Source organism: Sesamum indicum, linkage group LG3 (genome assembly GCF_000512975.1).
Source record: "Sesamum indicum cultivar Zhongzhi No. 13 linkage group LG3, S_indicum_v1.0, whole genome shotgun sequence".
Lineage (NCBI taxonomy): Eukaryota > Viridiplantae > Streptophyta > Magnoliopsida > Lamiales > Pedaliaceae > Sesamum > Sesamum indicum.
The window spans coordinates 19,282,740-19,299,246 of NC_026147.1; the positions used below are offsets into that span (position 1 = coordinate 19,282,740).

General features: G+C 33.4%; 2 protein-coding genes across 2 annotated transcripts in view; both read left to right on the forward strand.

Annotated features, from left to right (window-relative positions):
* The window catches only part of LOC105158829 (pentatricopeptide repeat-containing protein At1g76280), a 9,153-nt gene extending 1,746 nt beyond the window's left edge, over positions 1–7,407 (forward strand). Inside the window, exons 6-14 of the mRNA XM_011075712.2 lie at positions 418–594; positions 1,736–2,245; positions 2,672–2,767; positions 2,849–3,022; positions 3,413–3,640; positions 3,968–4,111; positions 4,199–4,387; positions 4,835–4,954; positions 5,983–7,407. Coding sequence (XP_011074014.1) covers positions 418–594; positions 1,736–2,245; positions 2,672–2,767; positions 2,849–3,022; positions 3,413–3,640; positions 3,968–4,111; positions 4,199–4,387; positions 4,835–4,954; positions 5,983–6,378 — 2,034 coding nt within the window. The 3' untranslated portion in view covers positions 6,379–7,407. The remainder of the gene's footprint in view (positions 1–417; positions 595–1,735; positions 2,246–2,671; positions 2,768–2,848; positions 3,023–3,412; positions 3,641–3,967; positions 4,112–4,198; positions 4,388–4,834; positions 4,955–5,982) is intronic.
* Positions 9,151–13,743, forward strand: LOC105158830 (6,7-dimethyl-8-ribityllumazine synthase, chloroplastic). Its single transcript, XM_011075714.2, has 8 exons — positions 9,151–9,455; positions 9,715–9,827; positions 10,195–10,290; positions 11,022–11,117; positions 11,369–11,447; positions 12,440–12,486; positions 12,720–12,779; positions 13,393–13,743. The coding sequence occupies exons 1-8, from the start codon at positions 9,269–9,271 to the stop codon at positions 13,432–13,434; spliced, it is 720 nt and encodes a 239-aa protein (XP_011074016.1). The 5' UTR covers positions 9,151–9,268; the 3' UTR covers positions 13,435–13,743.

Consider the following 16,507-nt stretch of genomic DNA (forward strand, 5'->3'; position numbering starts at 1 on the left):
TAGATTGCCCTTAAGATTCCAAGTTGCTAGGAGAAATTGGTTAATGAACTACTCTTATGCTCATTTTGAACTATCGTTCAGCCACTCGACATACATTCACAGGCAAAATGCCCCATGGGACAGAACCTAATATTTCTCTCATACTTTTGCTTACAAACAGTACAATTTTGGATCATAAACAAATTACTCTGCAAAGCATGATTGATAAGTTACTCCATTTTTAAATATCGGTTCCGTAAAGGATGAACAATCTTGTCATTGAATCAACAGTGATTGCAATCATCTCCCTCTTGTCTTATTTAGGTATTTATCTTTGAACGCCTTGAAGCCTCCACTCTTAGATTTTCAGTTTGTTGTGCATTTTCTCATTACTTTGGCCATGAGCTGGATAATATCTTCTGGTATACTTTTCATCAGGCATTCAATATTATTCAAACAGAAAACTCAGACATCTATCCTACATTGCCGGTATACAACAATTTGTTGGAAGCCTGCGTTCAAGTGAATAGCTTAAATCACGCTAGTGAATGCTTGCATTTGATGGAGCAGCAGGGGGTGGGAAAAAATGCTATAACTTACTTCCTTCTTCTCAAGGTATGCAACATGTCTTCCATTACCTTGACTATTGCTTGCAATTGTTCTAAAGAACTGAGCACAGACCAGTAGAGTCCGCTACCGAGTTTGTGTTGCTATTTTGAACTTATATTGTTACTTTTTTCATTGAATTACTTAGTTATTTTATATGTGCATTTTCTTTGGATTCACTATTTTGTTTCAGGGAAAAAGTTTTAGTTGATATAGCTTTGCAGCACCTATGTGTGCAAGGGAAGTTTGTTTTGGCAAAAGATATCCACGAACCTCTTGTTTTCTAAAATTTTCTCCTGATAGTTGCTTATGCTTTCTCTTAGGTGTTGCTTATTCTACAAATAAGCTCATTGGCTGAACTTTACCATAATCCTAACTTGTATTTTCTCTCTACTGGATTTCTTGTATTGACAATAGTTCTGTAAATACCATGAATTTAGTGTATATTCTGTACATATCTTCAATGCGACTTAACAAATGAAATTGTATCCATTATTTCTCTCCCTGTGAATTGTTATGCTACTTTGTTTCAAGCTTGTGTTATGTTACTAGTTCTTTGGGAGGGGATGTAGGTGTCAAACATGTTATTTGATAACTTTTAGAATCCTTGCTGCAGCAAGCAATGTCTCTCTTGTAGATAATAGAATGCAGTGGTCATAGAATTATTAAAAAAAATCTAGACCATTGACCATAATTAGAAAGTTAAATGTGATTTATCTTAGAGAATGTATATGTTTGAACAGTCATATGAAGTGACAGCAGGAAAAATGTCTTGTCAGTATATTGCATTTGTAGCTTAGTATATGGGATAGGTACACTATAAGTATTGATTACTTATGAAGAAAAATTAATATATTGGCTCTACATGGTGCATGAAGGACTGAAGTATATGCCTGAAGAGTGGATTCTTGTTCACTGAATATATGAAGATTTAGAAACTTGGAGAGCAAAAAGTTATTTTGATTAAGACAAGTTACTGAAGCTGTGATCAGTACTATGCTACCAACTTTCATTGAAGACAATGTACCAAAGTGAGGACAGTATGGGTTTTGAAATGTTAAAGGAAGGAGAAACAAATTAAAGTTATGAGCTTGAAGTGTTATTAAGTTGTGCATTGCACAAATATTCCTTCTAAATTGTGTTTTCTCAGCTTGCAGTCGTGCGGCAGGACCTCTCAGCAGTCCGTGATATTTGGAAGGAGTATATCAACTGCCATACTCTTGGAATTATAACTCTCAGGAAGTTTATATGGTCCTTCACAAGGTTGAGAGATTTAGATTCTGCTTATGTGGCCTTACAGCAAATGATAGCCATGGCTTTACAGCAGAAATTTAGACTCACCAAAAATGCTGAAGGAAGGTTGTCTGATTTGATGTTGGACATTCCTATCCCTTGCCGTAATGAGTTGACTTTGAATGGATATGCAAAGAATAATTGTACTTCTATACCTTCTGTTGCTGGATATTGTGATGAGAAGTACTCAATTAAGGGGTTTAAATTTGGCATGGAAGCAAAAAAAGTTGAGGCAGATGGATTCAGTTTGTCAAAACAGCCCATCTCTGAACCAGTTGTGAAACTATTGAGGTGCTCCTTTGGTGACTTGATTCATACTTGTGCTAATTCACAAAATGTTCTGTTGGCTGAGCAATTAATGTTACAGGTACCTCAAGTTTGTTCTCTGAAATCTAGGACTCTTCCATGTTTTCTCCGGCAAGTGGAAGTTATCTTTCTGAAAAAGAAAATGTTTAAGAAAATGAGTTATGTAAAATGTTTTTTATAGCATGTTTTTTTGGGGGAAAAGGGAACATAGAGGGAAATTTATTCAGTGGCTGTCAGAAATACTATTAAGTACACTTTTATACTTCCTACAATGAGTGAGCTTGAAATTTCAAAACCTCTTCCAACCCCAGCAAAAAACAGAAGAAAAGGAAGAATTTGTTCACTGAGAATAAGCGAGAACAGATGTAATGAATGATGATGATGACAAAAGAAATAGACAAACCAATGAGACAATGGAAAAAAGGAAATAGAAAAGATGGTATTGTAAACGTACAATTCTCATAAATACATGTTCTCTTTTACTCAGATGCAAAATCTTGGCTTGGAACCGTCATGCAGTACATATAATGGCTTCATAAGAGCATTGGTTTCTGTGAAGGGTTTCCATGATGGCATGGAAATGGTAAGATAAGATCTCCAAAGTTTAGACTGATTCTTTGCGTCTGCGAACACAATAATTAATGAACTGTTTCATCTATTGCAGCTAAAAGTTATGCAACAGAAAAATATGAAGCTTCATGATTCAACTCTTGCAGCCTTATCAGTCAGCTGCAGCAGGGGTTTAGAACTGGATTTGGCTGAGACATTCTTGTCTCAGATATCAAAATGTCATCACACTTACCCTTTCAATGCATTCCTTGAAGCATGTGATATTCTGGTGAGGGCCGATTGCAACTGTATCAATATCTTGTTTTGCATTAGATCACTCAACTCTGAAAATGAGTTGACTAAAGAGTTCAACATGACTGATTGGCTACAATGATATTGGTGTGTAGATCATGTTTATCAAATTTTCTGTAATCACTCACAAAATTCAGATTCTTCCTCATTTTTTGGTGTTAGTAAATATAATTGTTGGTCCTACTAGAGCATCTGGAATTTCAGGAAAGTGAAACTCCAGCATTGGAGGAATTATAGGACATTCAGTTTTTCATGTTTTCCTTGGTACTCAGACTTATTTCCAGCATTCATTCTCTCGTATGGAGGTTTCTACCAATAGATGGTAAAATTCTGCCCTATAATAATGCATGTGCTTATAATCTTGCAGGACAAACCTGAACGAGCTGTTCGGGTATTAGCTAAAATGAAACATTTAAAGATTCTGCCCGATGTCAGAACATATGAACGACTGTTTTCATTATTTGGCAATGTCAATGCGCCTTATGAAGATGGAAATATGCTATCACAGTTTGATGCTGCTAAAAGGATAAATGCAATAGAAATGGATATGATGAGAAATGGCATCCAACACAGTCAGTTATCAATGCAAAACCTTGTAAGTGCTTCATGATTAGCAGTGACTTAGAGTAATGTGAAAACATTGATTTGAAACTGGTATTCAGATGATGTTCCTCATCATGATAAGCATTCAATCAGCTATATAATTCTCTTGGTAATTGCCGTATTCTATTTGTATTGTGAAAAGTTAGTTTTCTGGGCATCATGTCAGATGGTTAGAAACTTTTACGTTTACATTTTCAGATTTGGAATAAATTATCAATCTAATGCCAGTTCTAAAAGTCATGGGATCTAGTTTTGAACACTTTAATCTTGCTGGCTTTAATGGAACGGCAAGCCATTTTCTCCTTTCTTTTTTTGGCAGCTGAAAGCTCTTGGGATGGAAGGAATGACAAAGGAACTGATTCAGTACTTGAGTGCTGCAGAGGACCAGTTTTTACACAGAAGCACTCATGTGGGAGCACATATTTATAACACTGTTTTGCATTCGCTTGTTGAGGCTAAAGAAGTAAGTATTTCATGTTTTTTATTATACTCCTTTGTATTTGTTCTACATTCTCACTTTCAGACTACTGAAATATCTTTTTCTGTTTAGAGTCATGTGGCAATTAAGATATTCAGGAGTATGATTTCTTGTGGAGTCTCACCAACTGCAGCCAGTTATGATATCATGATTGACTGCTGTAGTATAATAAAATGTTATAGATCTGCTTGTGCCCTGATATCGATGATGATCCGTGAGGGTTTCTATCCAACAGCTGTGACTTATACATCCCTCATAAAGGTATTCTCTAAGACTCTCTGAGTTTGAACGAAACGTTCTGCTTCATTGATCCACAGAAAGGCATGCAGACCCATAAGTCAAAATTCATGTTCTTAAATCCAGAGGACATCAAAGCCTCCTGTTTTAAAGCTTCTTTTGTCACATAGTCTCAAAAAATAAGTGATATTGGTCTGATTTTTTTTCTTCAAGTTCGAGTTGATGTTTGTTAATATTGTGCTGCCTCACCCTTTCTGCTTGGACTGGGCTGCACTTTATTTGGAAAAATCTATTCTCTTCTTTTTACAGTTGATACCAATTTAGATTTTGCTGAAGTGCATCTACAGATCTGGCATTCAACGTCCTTCCTCCAAGCATTTTGTACTATTGGCTATTGCATAAGCGTTTTGTGAATGGAAATAGAAATTATTAATTTCAGAGTTTCTTAGGAAGTCATTTGTTTTGTGTCAGATCTTGCTGAAATTTGAAGACTTTGATGAGGCCTTGAAACTACTCCATCAGGCGATCTCAGAAGGGATTCAACCTGATCTGGTGTTGTATAACACTATTCTTCAAGCAGCTAGTGAAAAGGTAATTAACTGTCCTCAAATAGTTTGGGACTTCAAGAATGCTACCATATAGAAGTAAAGAAGAGCCTCTAGCTAAAGAAGAAAACCATCACATACAAAATAGCACTCCAATCACTTCTGTTGTTTTGTTCAGAAATTTCTCCCAGAATTGGATATGACGCTCTTTTGTTGCATTAATTGGCTCGTAAGGCCACTCCCTCATGCTTATATACATAATGCTATATAATATCTGCTCTAAGTAAGAGTAGTCATACAACTTGAAGAGGAGGGGATGGACCATCACCCTCTTTGCTAATCAGTCTGAGCATGAACTTCCCTTTCTAGGAGATTATAATTTATATGATTAAACACTCCAAGGATCTTGAGGAACTCCCTGCAATCCCTACTGAGAGAGCACTGGCAGGATGATTCTCACAATTTGTAAGCTCATTTCAGAATCTCCCTTTCAGACAAATTACCATTTTAAAGCCCATAATCCTGCCAACAGAATCAAACAAATCCCTTTTTTTCTTCCAGAGTCTTTCAGCCTTGCTCATCACTGACTTAGAGAAGTTATTGTAGATTTTCAAAGTCAATTAGTTGTAGAAAAGGGTTCTATGTCTGTTTTGATAAATGGGCATGTTAAGCATCCTGGTCGTTTTTCATTTGGGTTGTCTGGTCTTTCCATCGAGCCGTTCACAATTTGTGAAACACAAAAAAACAAAAGGAAAAAGAAAAGCAACAGGGAAAAAAAAACCAACTAGACATTTGTGTGTGTCTTTTTTTTGTGTGTCTATTAAGGGTTAAGCAGAAGACAAAGAGAGCCTTCTGAAGTTCTGTAAGTCCTAAACAACCTTGCATGTTTGTATCAGTTGCATTCTCAAGAGGGTAAAGATGTAGAATGCTACCACAAGTGGATATGGATAAAATGAGAACTCATCTTTAGTCCAACATCCCCCGTCCCATGTCAACTGGACGCATAGTTATATAACTTAATTAGGATGTACATTCAGGTTGATTAACTATACTTGTGTGAATAAAAAATTTCAGGGAAGAATCGATGTGATTGAGCTGATTGTTGAGCAGATGCATCAAGATAAAATCCAGCCTGATCCGTCATCTTGCAGTCATGTTTTCGCGGCATATGCAAACAATGGCTTCCATAGCACTGCCATGGAAGCCTTGCAAGTTTTGAGCATGAGAATGATTTCTGAAGAAGACAATATTCTCGAAGAGCACAGATTAGAGTATGAGAATCTAATTTTTGATGAGGACTTGGAAGCTGAATCAAAGATACTCGAGGTTTTCAAAGATTCAGCATATCTTGCTGTTGCCATACTGTATTTGAGATGGTGTGCTACTTTTGGATTTCCGATATCTTGGTTGCCAAATCAAAGTCCTTGGGCCAAGAGACTATCATGGTATCATGCTTCTAGACTTGGCTAATTGATTCAAGGTATGGCTACATATATCCGGTTGCTCGTTTGGTCCAGAACAAGCAAGACACATGATTTGAGATGCAGTGAATATTTTGAAAAGCATACCAGTGAACAGCTGGAAGCTCTTGACTACTTTGGAGGCACTCAATCCATCGGCGACCTTCACTTTCTACATTTTGTAAATCTACCTCTGAATTCATCCTCACTTCACGGAAAATGTCTCAAGTTGGCCAGAGACTTTAAAAGCTTCCTAAAGCGAAATGGTTTGTTAGCAACTCCTTCAGATCTCAAATCAGATCCAAACTAAATGGCAAATTAGAGAACAGATGCGGCCAACAGGTTGTCTCGTTCAAACTCTTTGTACTCATTGATTTTCCTGTTTATCGACAAAAATGGAGTTGTTTCTTCTCGATTGGTTCTTCCTCCGGTTGAAGGCTGGTCAAGTGATCAAAAGTGTTAATTTACCATTGCTAATTTCATCAGACTTCACCCAACTCCTGGTAAATATTTCACTATTACATTTAGAGAATTAGCTCAGGTGGGTTGAAATCAAAAGACGGTGGAATTAACTTGATGCTTGCTGGCACCTTTGAAGAGCCAGTACCCTACTATATGTCTGGTGCAGTCGTATGATTCTTTGTCACAACAGAGTGAGGACCATTTTAGAGTTCACCTGTTGCACATTGATGAGATCAGCAGGGGTTGAAACTCCTCAACTCTTTGTAAGTTGGTGTCTGCAGGAATCAGGTTAATATTGTGTAATGAAATTTGCATTATTCACCAGAATATTAGCAGCAGTTAGCAGCACTTGCTTATCTGCTTTCAGCTTTTGAAGGAAGGTAACTACTTTAAGAGTTTGGTAAGTAGGAGCTGAAACTGCAAGCACCTATTTTAGCTTTTTTCAAGTGAAAAGCTGAAAAGTGGGGTAGAATCTTCACTTTCAAATCATGTTTTATCTTTTATTTCATTTCTATGTCAAATCATGTTCTATCTTTTATTTCATTTGCCATATATGGATTAGATGTACAAAAGTTAAGTTATGTATTTCTTTCATGGAAGATTTTACAGACATGATGTGCATATGTCAGATTTGTTAGAATATGCAATAAGAATTGAAATAGAAAATCCAATTTGGTTGAAACTGGTCGAATATTTTATTTCAAATCGTGTTGTATTTTCTATTCCAGTTAACATATATACGCTAGGTGTACCGAATTACACTATGTATTTTACTTAGTAAAGACTTTATACACATTACGTGTATTTGTTAAAGGGTTTATTACACTTGGTTCCCTTCTAAAAATGCGAAATTATACTTTCTCTGAAAAAAATTATGAAATTACATTTACATCACTTTCAAAAATTTATTATTTATACCTGACTTTTTTTGTTAAGTTTTAGAGGAAAAATGGTAGCAAAAAATTTGCATAAAGTTTACATTTTACCCTGTATCTTAATGTTTTCATGTAATAATTTTGTATTTATGAAGGAAAAATATAATGATGTTAATCTTACCTCTCTCTCTATATATATATACATTATATTTATTTTTTTATAAGTATAAAATTATACATGATAATGTTCAATGAGGGACAAAATTTAAAATTTATATATTTTTTTATTAAAGGAGATTTAAGTATAATTAATCTTTTATTAAATGCAATAGAAAATCTAGCATTGAATTTGAAATAGAAAATTCAGGATCTTCCTTGCTAGGATTTGATAAAATGATATTATAGGCGTAGTTAATATATCCATATATTGGTATTCCAAAGTTATGGATAAAAGGACTATAAAAAATACGAAATAAATAACATAATTTATACCATAAATTAAAGTAAAAATAAGTAAGTATTTGTTCTTCTTGGTGAAATAACAACTACTCTCTTATATAAGTATTATTTAAGTACTCCTTTGAATAATAAATCAAAATACTATATATTAAAATATATATATATATATATATTATTAGCCCTAATTGCTTTAAACTACTTTAGAAAATGAACAATATAATCAATTAAAATAATTCAATCCAATTACTTTGCTAAAAGTAACTTCAAGAGTATTTTAATTTATGAAATTTTAAATAAATAACATAGAAATAATATTAAAATATTAATCTAAACTTAAATTTATTTATCTATACATATAATAACGAATAAATATCAAAATTTAATCGCGAATACTGATTATCAGTCTTATTAAATTAAAAGTTGTATTGAAAAAATTAAATAATCCTAAATGCACATTATTTCTTTTACATCTATTGCTTTTTATATTAATATCTAAAAGTATAATATTAAGTTGTAACGTAATATATTAGTGAATAAGAAGACTATACCTATTAGATGAATATGTGTAAGAAGTGGTACCATTTTGCTATTTAGAAGTTAACAATATCTAAAAGTTGATAATGAAACATAATTAGTATATTTTATTAGGACCTTGCAATATATATTGATATTATGCTCAAATCATATTACATTTTTAATAAATAAATCATTCAATGCTAATTTAATATTTAATAATTACCACCAATAATAACAATCATATACTCAACATTTACTATTAAAGTAAAACTACACATTCTATACATTAAATGAATTCGAACCCATAATTTTAAAATTACGGAATCTCAATTTTGCCAATCAAATTAGTATTTATGATCATTAGATATAAAAATATAAATTTTAAATTAAATTTCCTTTGAGGAAAAATACACATTTAGTGAGTTGAGTGTATGCGATTAAATATATATATATATATATAGTTAAAACCCTAAATTAAGTGGTCAACGAACCAAAATCCCCTTTGGCAAGATTGGCGTCTCCTCCAAAGGCCAAATCCTCATAGAAAAAAGTAGGGAAAAAGCAGCAATCAGTTTCTAGTTCAGAGAAATGGCTGCGTTCGCCGCATATTCGTCTCTTCTTCCTCGTACTTCACCGCTTACCCCCATAAATCTTCATCCTTCTGCACCCCGCTACTGCTGCTTCTCCTTTTCTGATAAAAACAATGCACGTATAGATTTAGCAGCAGCCACTGCTGCTCCACTTTCCGCATCGCCACTCCAACAACTTCACCGAGGTTGGTTTTATTTTCATTTTCGTCTTTCTGGGGTTGAAAGTTTATCTGATTCTTGTCCATATCCCCGTTGAGTTACGACCCATTTGTGTATGTGTGTGGGAGAGAACGGAACAGGGGCGAATTGGTTATGGAAGTTTTCGTAGGAGATGATTAATTGTCAAAGACTTGATGTTTGTCGTTTCTTTTTAGGTAGTGGTTCTGACCTCCTTTTGGGTGTCAATTTATGTGTATGTTGTTGATGTAACAATGTTGTTGACAGGTTTCGGACTTTGGGCTGAGATGCCGAGGAAAAGGGAATTTCTTTCACAGACCTCCGCTGTTCGACAGTTGACTGGCTCGCTTACCTCAGCTGAGGGCCTCCGGTTTGCAATAGTCTGTAATGTGCCTAGTCTACATTTGGCATTTTAATTCTATTTTGTTATTTGGCTATTTAGTTTTGTAACTGACAGTTCACTTGAAAGGCTTGAACATGTTCTGCTCATGCATGCAATTTAGGAATTTGTGTAGTTTCTATGTAATTTTTAGTCCTAACACGCTGATGAATGTTGCTATAAACATCAAATGGGGTTAGCTTTGTGCCCAAGTACAACCTAGTCTTCTTGCTTTTGTTTCTTTATCTTCTTTCTTCTTCTTCTTTTCTTTTTCTCTTTCCTGGGTAGTGTGGGTTTCAGGGAATTCCTGGTGAACTTTAATAGGGTCTTTTTGGTATAACAATCATGATATATATTTTGCTATGAAGGTGGTGGCTCGCTTCAATGAGATCATTACCAGGCCTCTGTTGGATGGAGCTTTGGATACTTTCAAGAAATACTCAGTTAAAGAAGAAGATATCGATGTTAGTATCCCCCGACTGCCAATATATTTTTTTTGTTTTTCCATTTGGTAATTTTTTTGGTATGCCAGATTATGATTATCGCTCCTCACAATGAAGATTATAAATGATCTGAGTGCCAGTTCATTCTGAAGGATGTTATGTTCTCTAGATGCTTTTCAGGCAACCAAGCATTTTACGAAATAGACCACCAAACATCTTCTCAAGCAAGGTTAACGATTCACTTGTGTAGCCAGTAAAACATTGCTAGTTTTATGTCCATTAACAACTTTATTAAAGCTGGTTTGCAGCTCTTCCCCGTAAAATACCACAATACATGGGAAAGTGGGGAATGGGCTGGGAAATGGGGGTGTGATCAGAAAAGTAACACAGAGATCCATTCAATGAAAGCCGTGGAAAAACCAAAAAGCTGCAAATAATTTGGAAGGTGAAAATTGTGTATGTCATTCATCATAGTTCAATGTGTCCTAACAAAGAACTCTAACAAACAAAATAAGAAGAAATAAGCAGATAAATGTATAAAGTATGAATTTTAGCTCATTGAGGTTATTTACAATTTGTGATGTTGGTTAAATGGATAGTGATAGGGTGACCTTTCGGATTTGTAATGAACTTTTGTCATTGTCAATATGCCACGATAAATTTTGGAGTAAGATAGTTTCATTCTTCGCATAGTTTTTTTGCTTCGCAAACTGTCATACTTAAACATGTATTTCTTTATCCTCTTGCACTAGGTTGTATGGGTCCCAGGTAGCTTTGAAATTGGCCTAGTAGCTGAGAAGCTTGGGAAGTCACGAAAATATCAAGCAGTCCTGTGTATTGGGGCTGTGGTAAGCTTTGTCTTCTCATGCCAAATGTCATGGTTGTTTTATTATTCTCTATTTAGCCACTGCTCCCTCCCTGTATGCTTTCTTGTATTCTGTTGCCCATATGCACTTTTATATCTTACATATGTTCTTAAACTCTAGTTGTCACAGACACTGATGCTATCAAATTCTAATGGCACTTTTTTCTCCTGGAACATCTGCAGTGTGCTTATTACTACTAACTGACTTCCCTATTTACCCTTTCTGACCAGTAGATTAGAGGTGATACCTCCCACTATGATGCTGTGGCCAATTCAGCCGCTTCTGGAGTACTAACGGCAGGTCTACAGTCAGGTGAGTTATGTCCTGTGGAATGAACTTATGTATGCAAGAAGTCTAATTATACCAATATAAAAAGATTACCTTCATTTATTTTCCCACTGGATATCAGCAGGTGAAAAACTGCTTTGATTAGTCTTGCTTCCTATCTGGTTCATCCTACTTTACAATCTCTGAACAAACTTTTGGGGGCATAAAGTTGCTAAATTTTGAAATGGATGTACTAGCAGCTATTACTTGGTCAATTTGGAATGTGAAAACTGCTAGAAGTCTAATTCCTTTTAAGTCTTTGCTTGCGCGGACGAGTTACTATGATGTGTCCCTACTACGAGGGGCCTAATTCCATCTCTGGCTTGCTCACAGTGGATATCCAGCATGGAATTAAGGGATATTAGTACATAGTTTCTTATTTCTTTTGTTACGCTATGTCAAGGATTTTTCATCATCTACCTTGACAATTGCTTCTTTATGTTTTCACTCTTTTGAAAATGTAAGAAGCGAATCTGATATATGAGAATGCGAATTACCTCTTTTTTTTACCCTGTCAGTATTTTCTTTGTCCATAAATGATGTTTGGTAACTTAAACTTCTTTGACATTATTGGACATGAACTTCTGAGTTTCTCTGCCTGGATGATTGATTAGCTACATCATTTCTGTGTCCACATATGTCCACTTCCTAGTTAGTAATAACAACAGGAAGATTAGGTAGTATCATTTATAATATTCTGCAGATGAATGTGGATTTTGAAATGAACTGTACTCTACCCAAGAAAAGAGTAATGAAGTAGCAGTACTAAAGTTGCAAATTAGATATGTTTAATAACTTTCAGAGCAGTTGCCCTTATCTTGTTTGTTTGAAACACACAAGGATTCATAAATTGTGTAGCTGTGTAACTCTCTGTCAAATTCTTTGAAATGTTCTTAAATCTTGTCGTTCTAACAATTCTGCATAGTTCTGATCAAATATTTGTGACTGATGTGCTCCTTTTTATTGATGATCTTTAGGTGTTCCTTGCATATTTGGTGTCTTAACATGTGATGACTTGGAGCAGGTAAATTATTAAAGCAATTATTCCTTAATTCTCATATGAATCCTTGTTTGTTGCCAATTCTATTTATTTTTTATTATTCAATCTACTTTTTATAAGGAAACATGCTTCTTCCTCTTACTTTTAAGCCGGCTATCTTTGGTACTTAAGCATGTCCATAATGTACAGTTATTTTCTTTTTCTGTTGTTGTTGTCAAGCATGATTGCCATATAAAGTTGTGCCACATTGATTGCAGGCAATGAATCGAGCTGGTGGCAAGTCGGGAAACAAAGGTGCTGAAGCAGCTCTGACAGCTGTAAGTTGACTATAATTTTATGTCCAGATATTCTTCTAGTTTCTTTGCTTTTTCTTTCACTTGAGGAGTTGATTAGTTGGTTCGTATTTAATTATCCTGTTGAGAGTTAAGTCTTGTTGCAACTGGTTTGTTATTTTATTTCAATAAGAGAATGGTTCTTTCTGCCAAAACTTGCCCGGCAAATGTTATTGAAAAATAAAAGCAAAGGAAGTGGCAAATGAATATCTCGTAATAGTTTTGTGTTAGATGATACGCGACACCTTCTCTCATCCTTTCCTTTTCCCCAATGATTATCTTGAAAGTTCAACTATATTAACAGTTCTCTTGGCTGTACATAACTGAAAATTCTTACCAACTCCAATTTTGTCCAAGCTTAAATTGTTTATAGACAATACCATCTACATATTGGAGGATTAGTGTTCCGAAAAGAATGAAAAGTCTGCCCACTTTTTACCAGCTTAGCTAGGAATTATATTCATGCAGACATAATGCATTCCACAAGTGTTTCCTACATTGATTTAAATAAAGCTTGCTCATGTTTCTTGTTCTGTTTTGCTGTCCATTGATTTTGATTAGCTAGCTAATGTTTATTGTTGTTTGGTTCCTTTGGCAGATTGAGATGGCATCGTTATTTGAGCATCATCTGAAGTTCTGATGAGACTTTCAGCTCCTCTTCCACCTGCAACCTATCTTGTTGGAATGCTTTGTTGTGTTGTACCTTTCATCTTGGAGCAACCCAAGTTCCCTTGGTTGCTTCAATTGGAGCATGATGACATATGTTTTAGAGCCTTTCTTGTCCATGCTTAGTTATAAACTTATCATTAACGTAACACCCCTGTTTTCAGTTTGATTTCGTGGAGTTTTGTCTAATTAAATCTCCGAAGGATGTTGTAAAAGCTGGGGGATCTGTATTGGGTTTCTTTCTTGATAATAAAAGAGAAATTCTCTTGTTTTTTTTCAGAAAGCAATATTGTGAGATTTGAACTCCTAATCTTTTGACTAATGCATAATCACTCTGAATCAATTTGAACCGACTATGCATGAGCATGGTCACAAGTTCAAATATGTGTCAGTGGTCCGTGTGTAATTATAGAACTCGTCCGTATCTACAATATACATCATTTATGTTCCAAGTACAACTTTTAGCTATTTTTACTATTTCTTATGAGCACATTCCTCATTTTTACCACCCGACGGCCTTAACCACAGGAGGCCAATAACTAGGGGCTTTTCAGTATTGTTCTGACGGGTTTGGTCTTGTAGATTGATATAAGTGAATCCAAGGGATATTTTGGACATTTGGAACTATTTCTGGGCTAAATACACATACCAAACCACATTTAATCCAGACGAAGATCATCGATGTTGGCTCATATAGCAACAATTGCTTTCATGATAGAACCATAATTGAAACATCGCACTTTGGTTGTTTTACAGTTCAAAAATGTGAGTTGCTCTATCACCATCGTTCCAACAAGCGGTACTAGAGTATGAGTTTGATTCTCACAAAAAAAAATTCTAGTTTGAGATTGAATTATTTATCCGAACGCAATAATTGTTCTCTTAACGTGATTACATTCGAAACATGACCGTTGAGTTGTTTGGCTATTGTATGATTTAAATATTTAAGTTGTACTATTTGTATCAGCTATAACTTTTGGCTAGCGAAAGCACTCAATGTACACTTTGTATTACAACATTATCTAATTATTTATGGAGATAAAACTTAATTATAACCTATAAAATTATAGTTGTTTAAAGTTGATTGTTCTACATATGCATGATATTTGTGATGTTACAACCAAAATTAGATATTAAACAAGATATGAAAGTAATGCAAACACAAGAACAAAGTTTGAGTATTTTTTTCCTCTCTTCTTGCTTTCTCTCCAAAAGTCCCCTCCATCATCTTCTTGAGTGAGTTTATAAATTGGTTACAAAGATTGATTGTTGATTATTGCATTGATGGAGGGCTTGGGTTGTGCTAATAGCCTCTGCATTGTTTTCATGAAACCTGAATTGATTTGAGCTTTATTCATTGCAACAAATTACACTAATAATCATCGATACATTGTCTTCTTGAACCTGAACTTGCTTCTAGATTGCATTCGTCAGAGTCAATCATGTTACTTAAAGACAATACATATTATCTAATTATATATATAATTCTCCGTATCACACTTAATAATTAAAAAAAACAATTTAAATATGGAAAATATAATATATCAATTAATTATTTAATTTACAATATCATTTTAATACTCACTAGTTATCATTTTCTTATCATGAAGGTCAGCTCTAGAAACTTTGATACTAAATGAGAAGAATCAATGATAAGATAAAGGAGCAATTAATGTATTTTTTTTTTTCCTTTTTAGGGCATACTCTTTCTAAGTTGTAGTTATCCATTTGGTGGGTGTTTGGCTAAGCTTATAAGCGTTTCATAATATTTTAAGCTCTAAAATTATTTGGCAAATTTTAGTTTTTTAAAGAGCTTATAAGATCATAAAATAAGATGTTTTGAATCTTATAAGCTTTTTAAAGAAAAATTACATTCGCCCAACTTTTTTAAATAATCTTATAAGCTCTATAAAATTAATTTTTCATAGGACAAAAATGTCCTCATTATTTGTGTCTACATTCCGTTTCTACGCTTCTCATAAGATTGTTATTGATATTATATAGATTCAAGGCATTATAAACTATATGATTGAAAATAGTTTATATACAAAATGTAGCAAGTAATTTAACTACTTAATCATAATGGTATCATGTATTTTTTGTCATTTTACCAATATAAAGAGTTTATCATGCCAAATACTCTAAATCTTATTATAAGATGTAAAAATATTTTATAAGCTTTAACGTCTCATTTTATCCGAATGCTTTAAGAGCTTGTTTTTAAAATAAGATTATAAGCTCTTAAAATATCTTATAAGATGAGAGAGCTTATAAGATGTTTTACATAAACTTAGCCGAATACTCTCTTAATTTCTTTATGATAAATTCATTTAATTTAATAATTGTTAAAATACAGACTTTAATTGAATAAGAACAAAAATTCAAATAAAAAGAACGATACATATTTTTATAGTTAAATAAAATAAACTTGAATTCAATAAATATTTTCGAATTTCAAAAATCTCTAAATTTAATTTTATATGTTGAGATTTAGAAAAAATAAGTAGAAAATAAGATAAATATAGCTTTATTGCATTGTCTTTCTATGCTTTGTTTCAAGCAAAGATAATAAATAAGATATAAAGTTCATATTTTAAAAACTAAATAAATAGATCAGTTATAAAGTTCAAAAAATGTATCAGAAAATCGAAAAGAAAAGAACTACACTTAAGTAGGAAACAAGGTTTGTCTTTACATATATATATGATGTTGCACTTGATCTTGATATATATATACATATATATATATATATAATATTATTATGTTTTCTAATATAAATTAATATCAACAGTATATATATGATGTTGCACTTGATCTTGATATATATATACATATATATATATATATAATATTATTATGTTTTCTAATATAAATTAATATCAACAGTAAATTAATTTATATTAAAAAATATAGTAATATTATAAATATTTATATATATATATATCAATTCTTAACATTTGAAATTACTTGATTTGGGATTATTTAATGCATTAAAGCAAAGTATACATCACAATAATATTTCAAGAAAATTTTCTAAACTAAATTAT

Excerpts from the sequence above, each read along its gene's own strand:
- LOC105158830 (XM_011075714.2), top strand. The coding sequence starts at position 9,269 with ATGGCTGCGTTCGCCGCATATTCGTCTCTTCTTCCTCGTACTTCACCG. Across the intron at positions 11,118-11,368 it reads TCCTGTGTATTGGGGCTGTG|ATTAGAGGTGATACCTCCCA; the intron begins GTAAGCTTTGTC and ends TCTGACCAGTAG. Across the intron at positions 12,780-13,392 it reads CTGAAGCAGCTCTGACAGCT|ATTGAGATGGCATCGTTATT; the intron begins GTAAGTTGACTA and ends TTCCTTTGGCAG.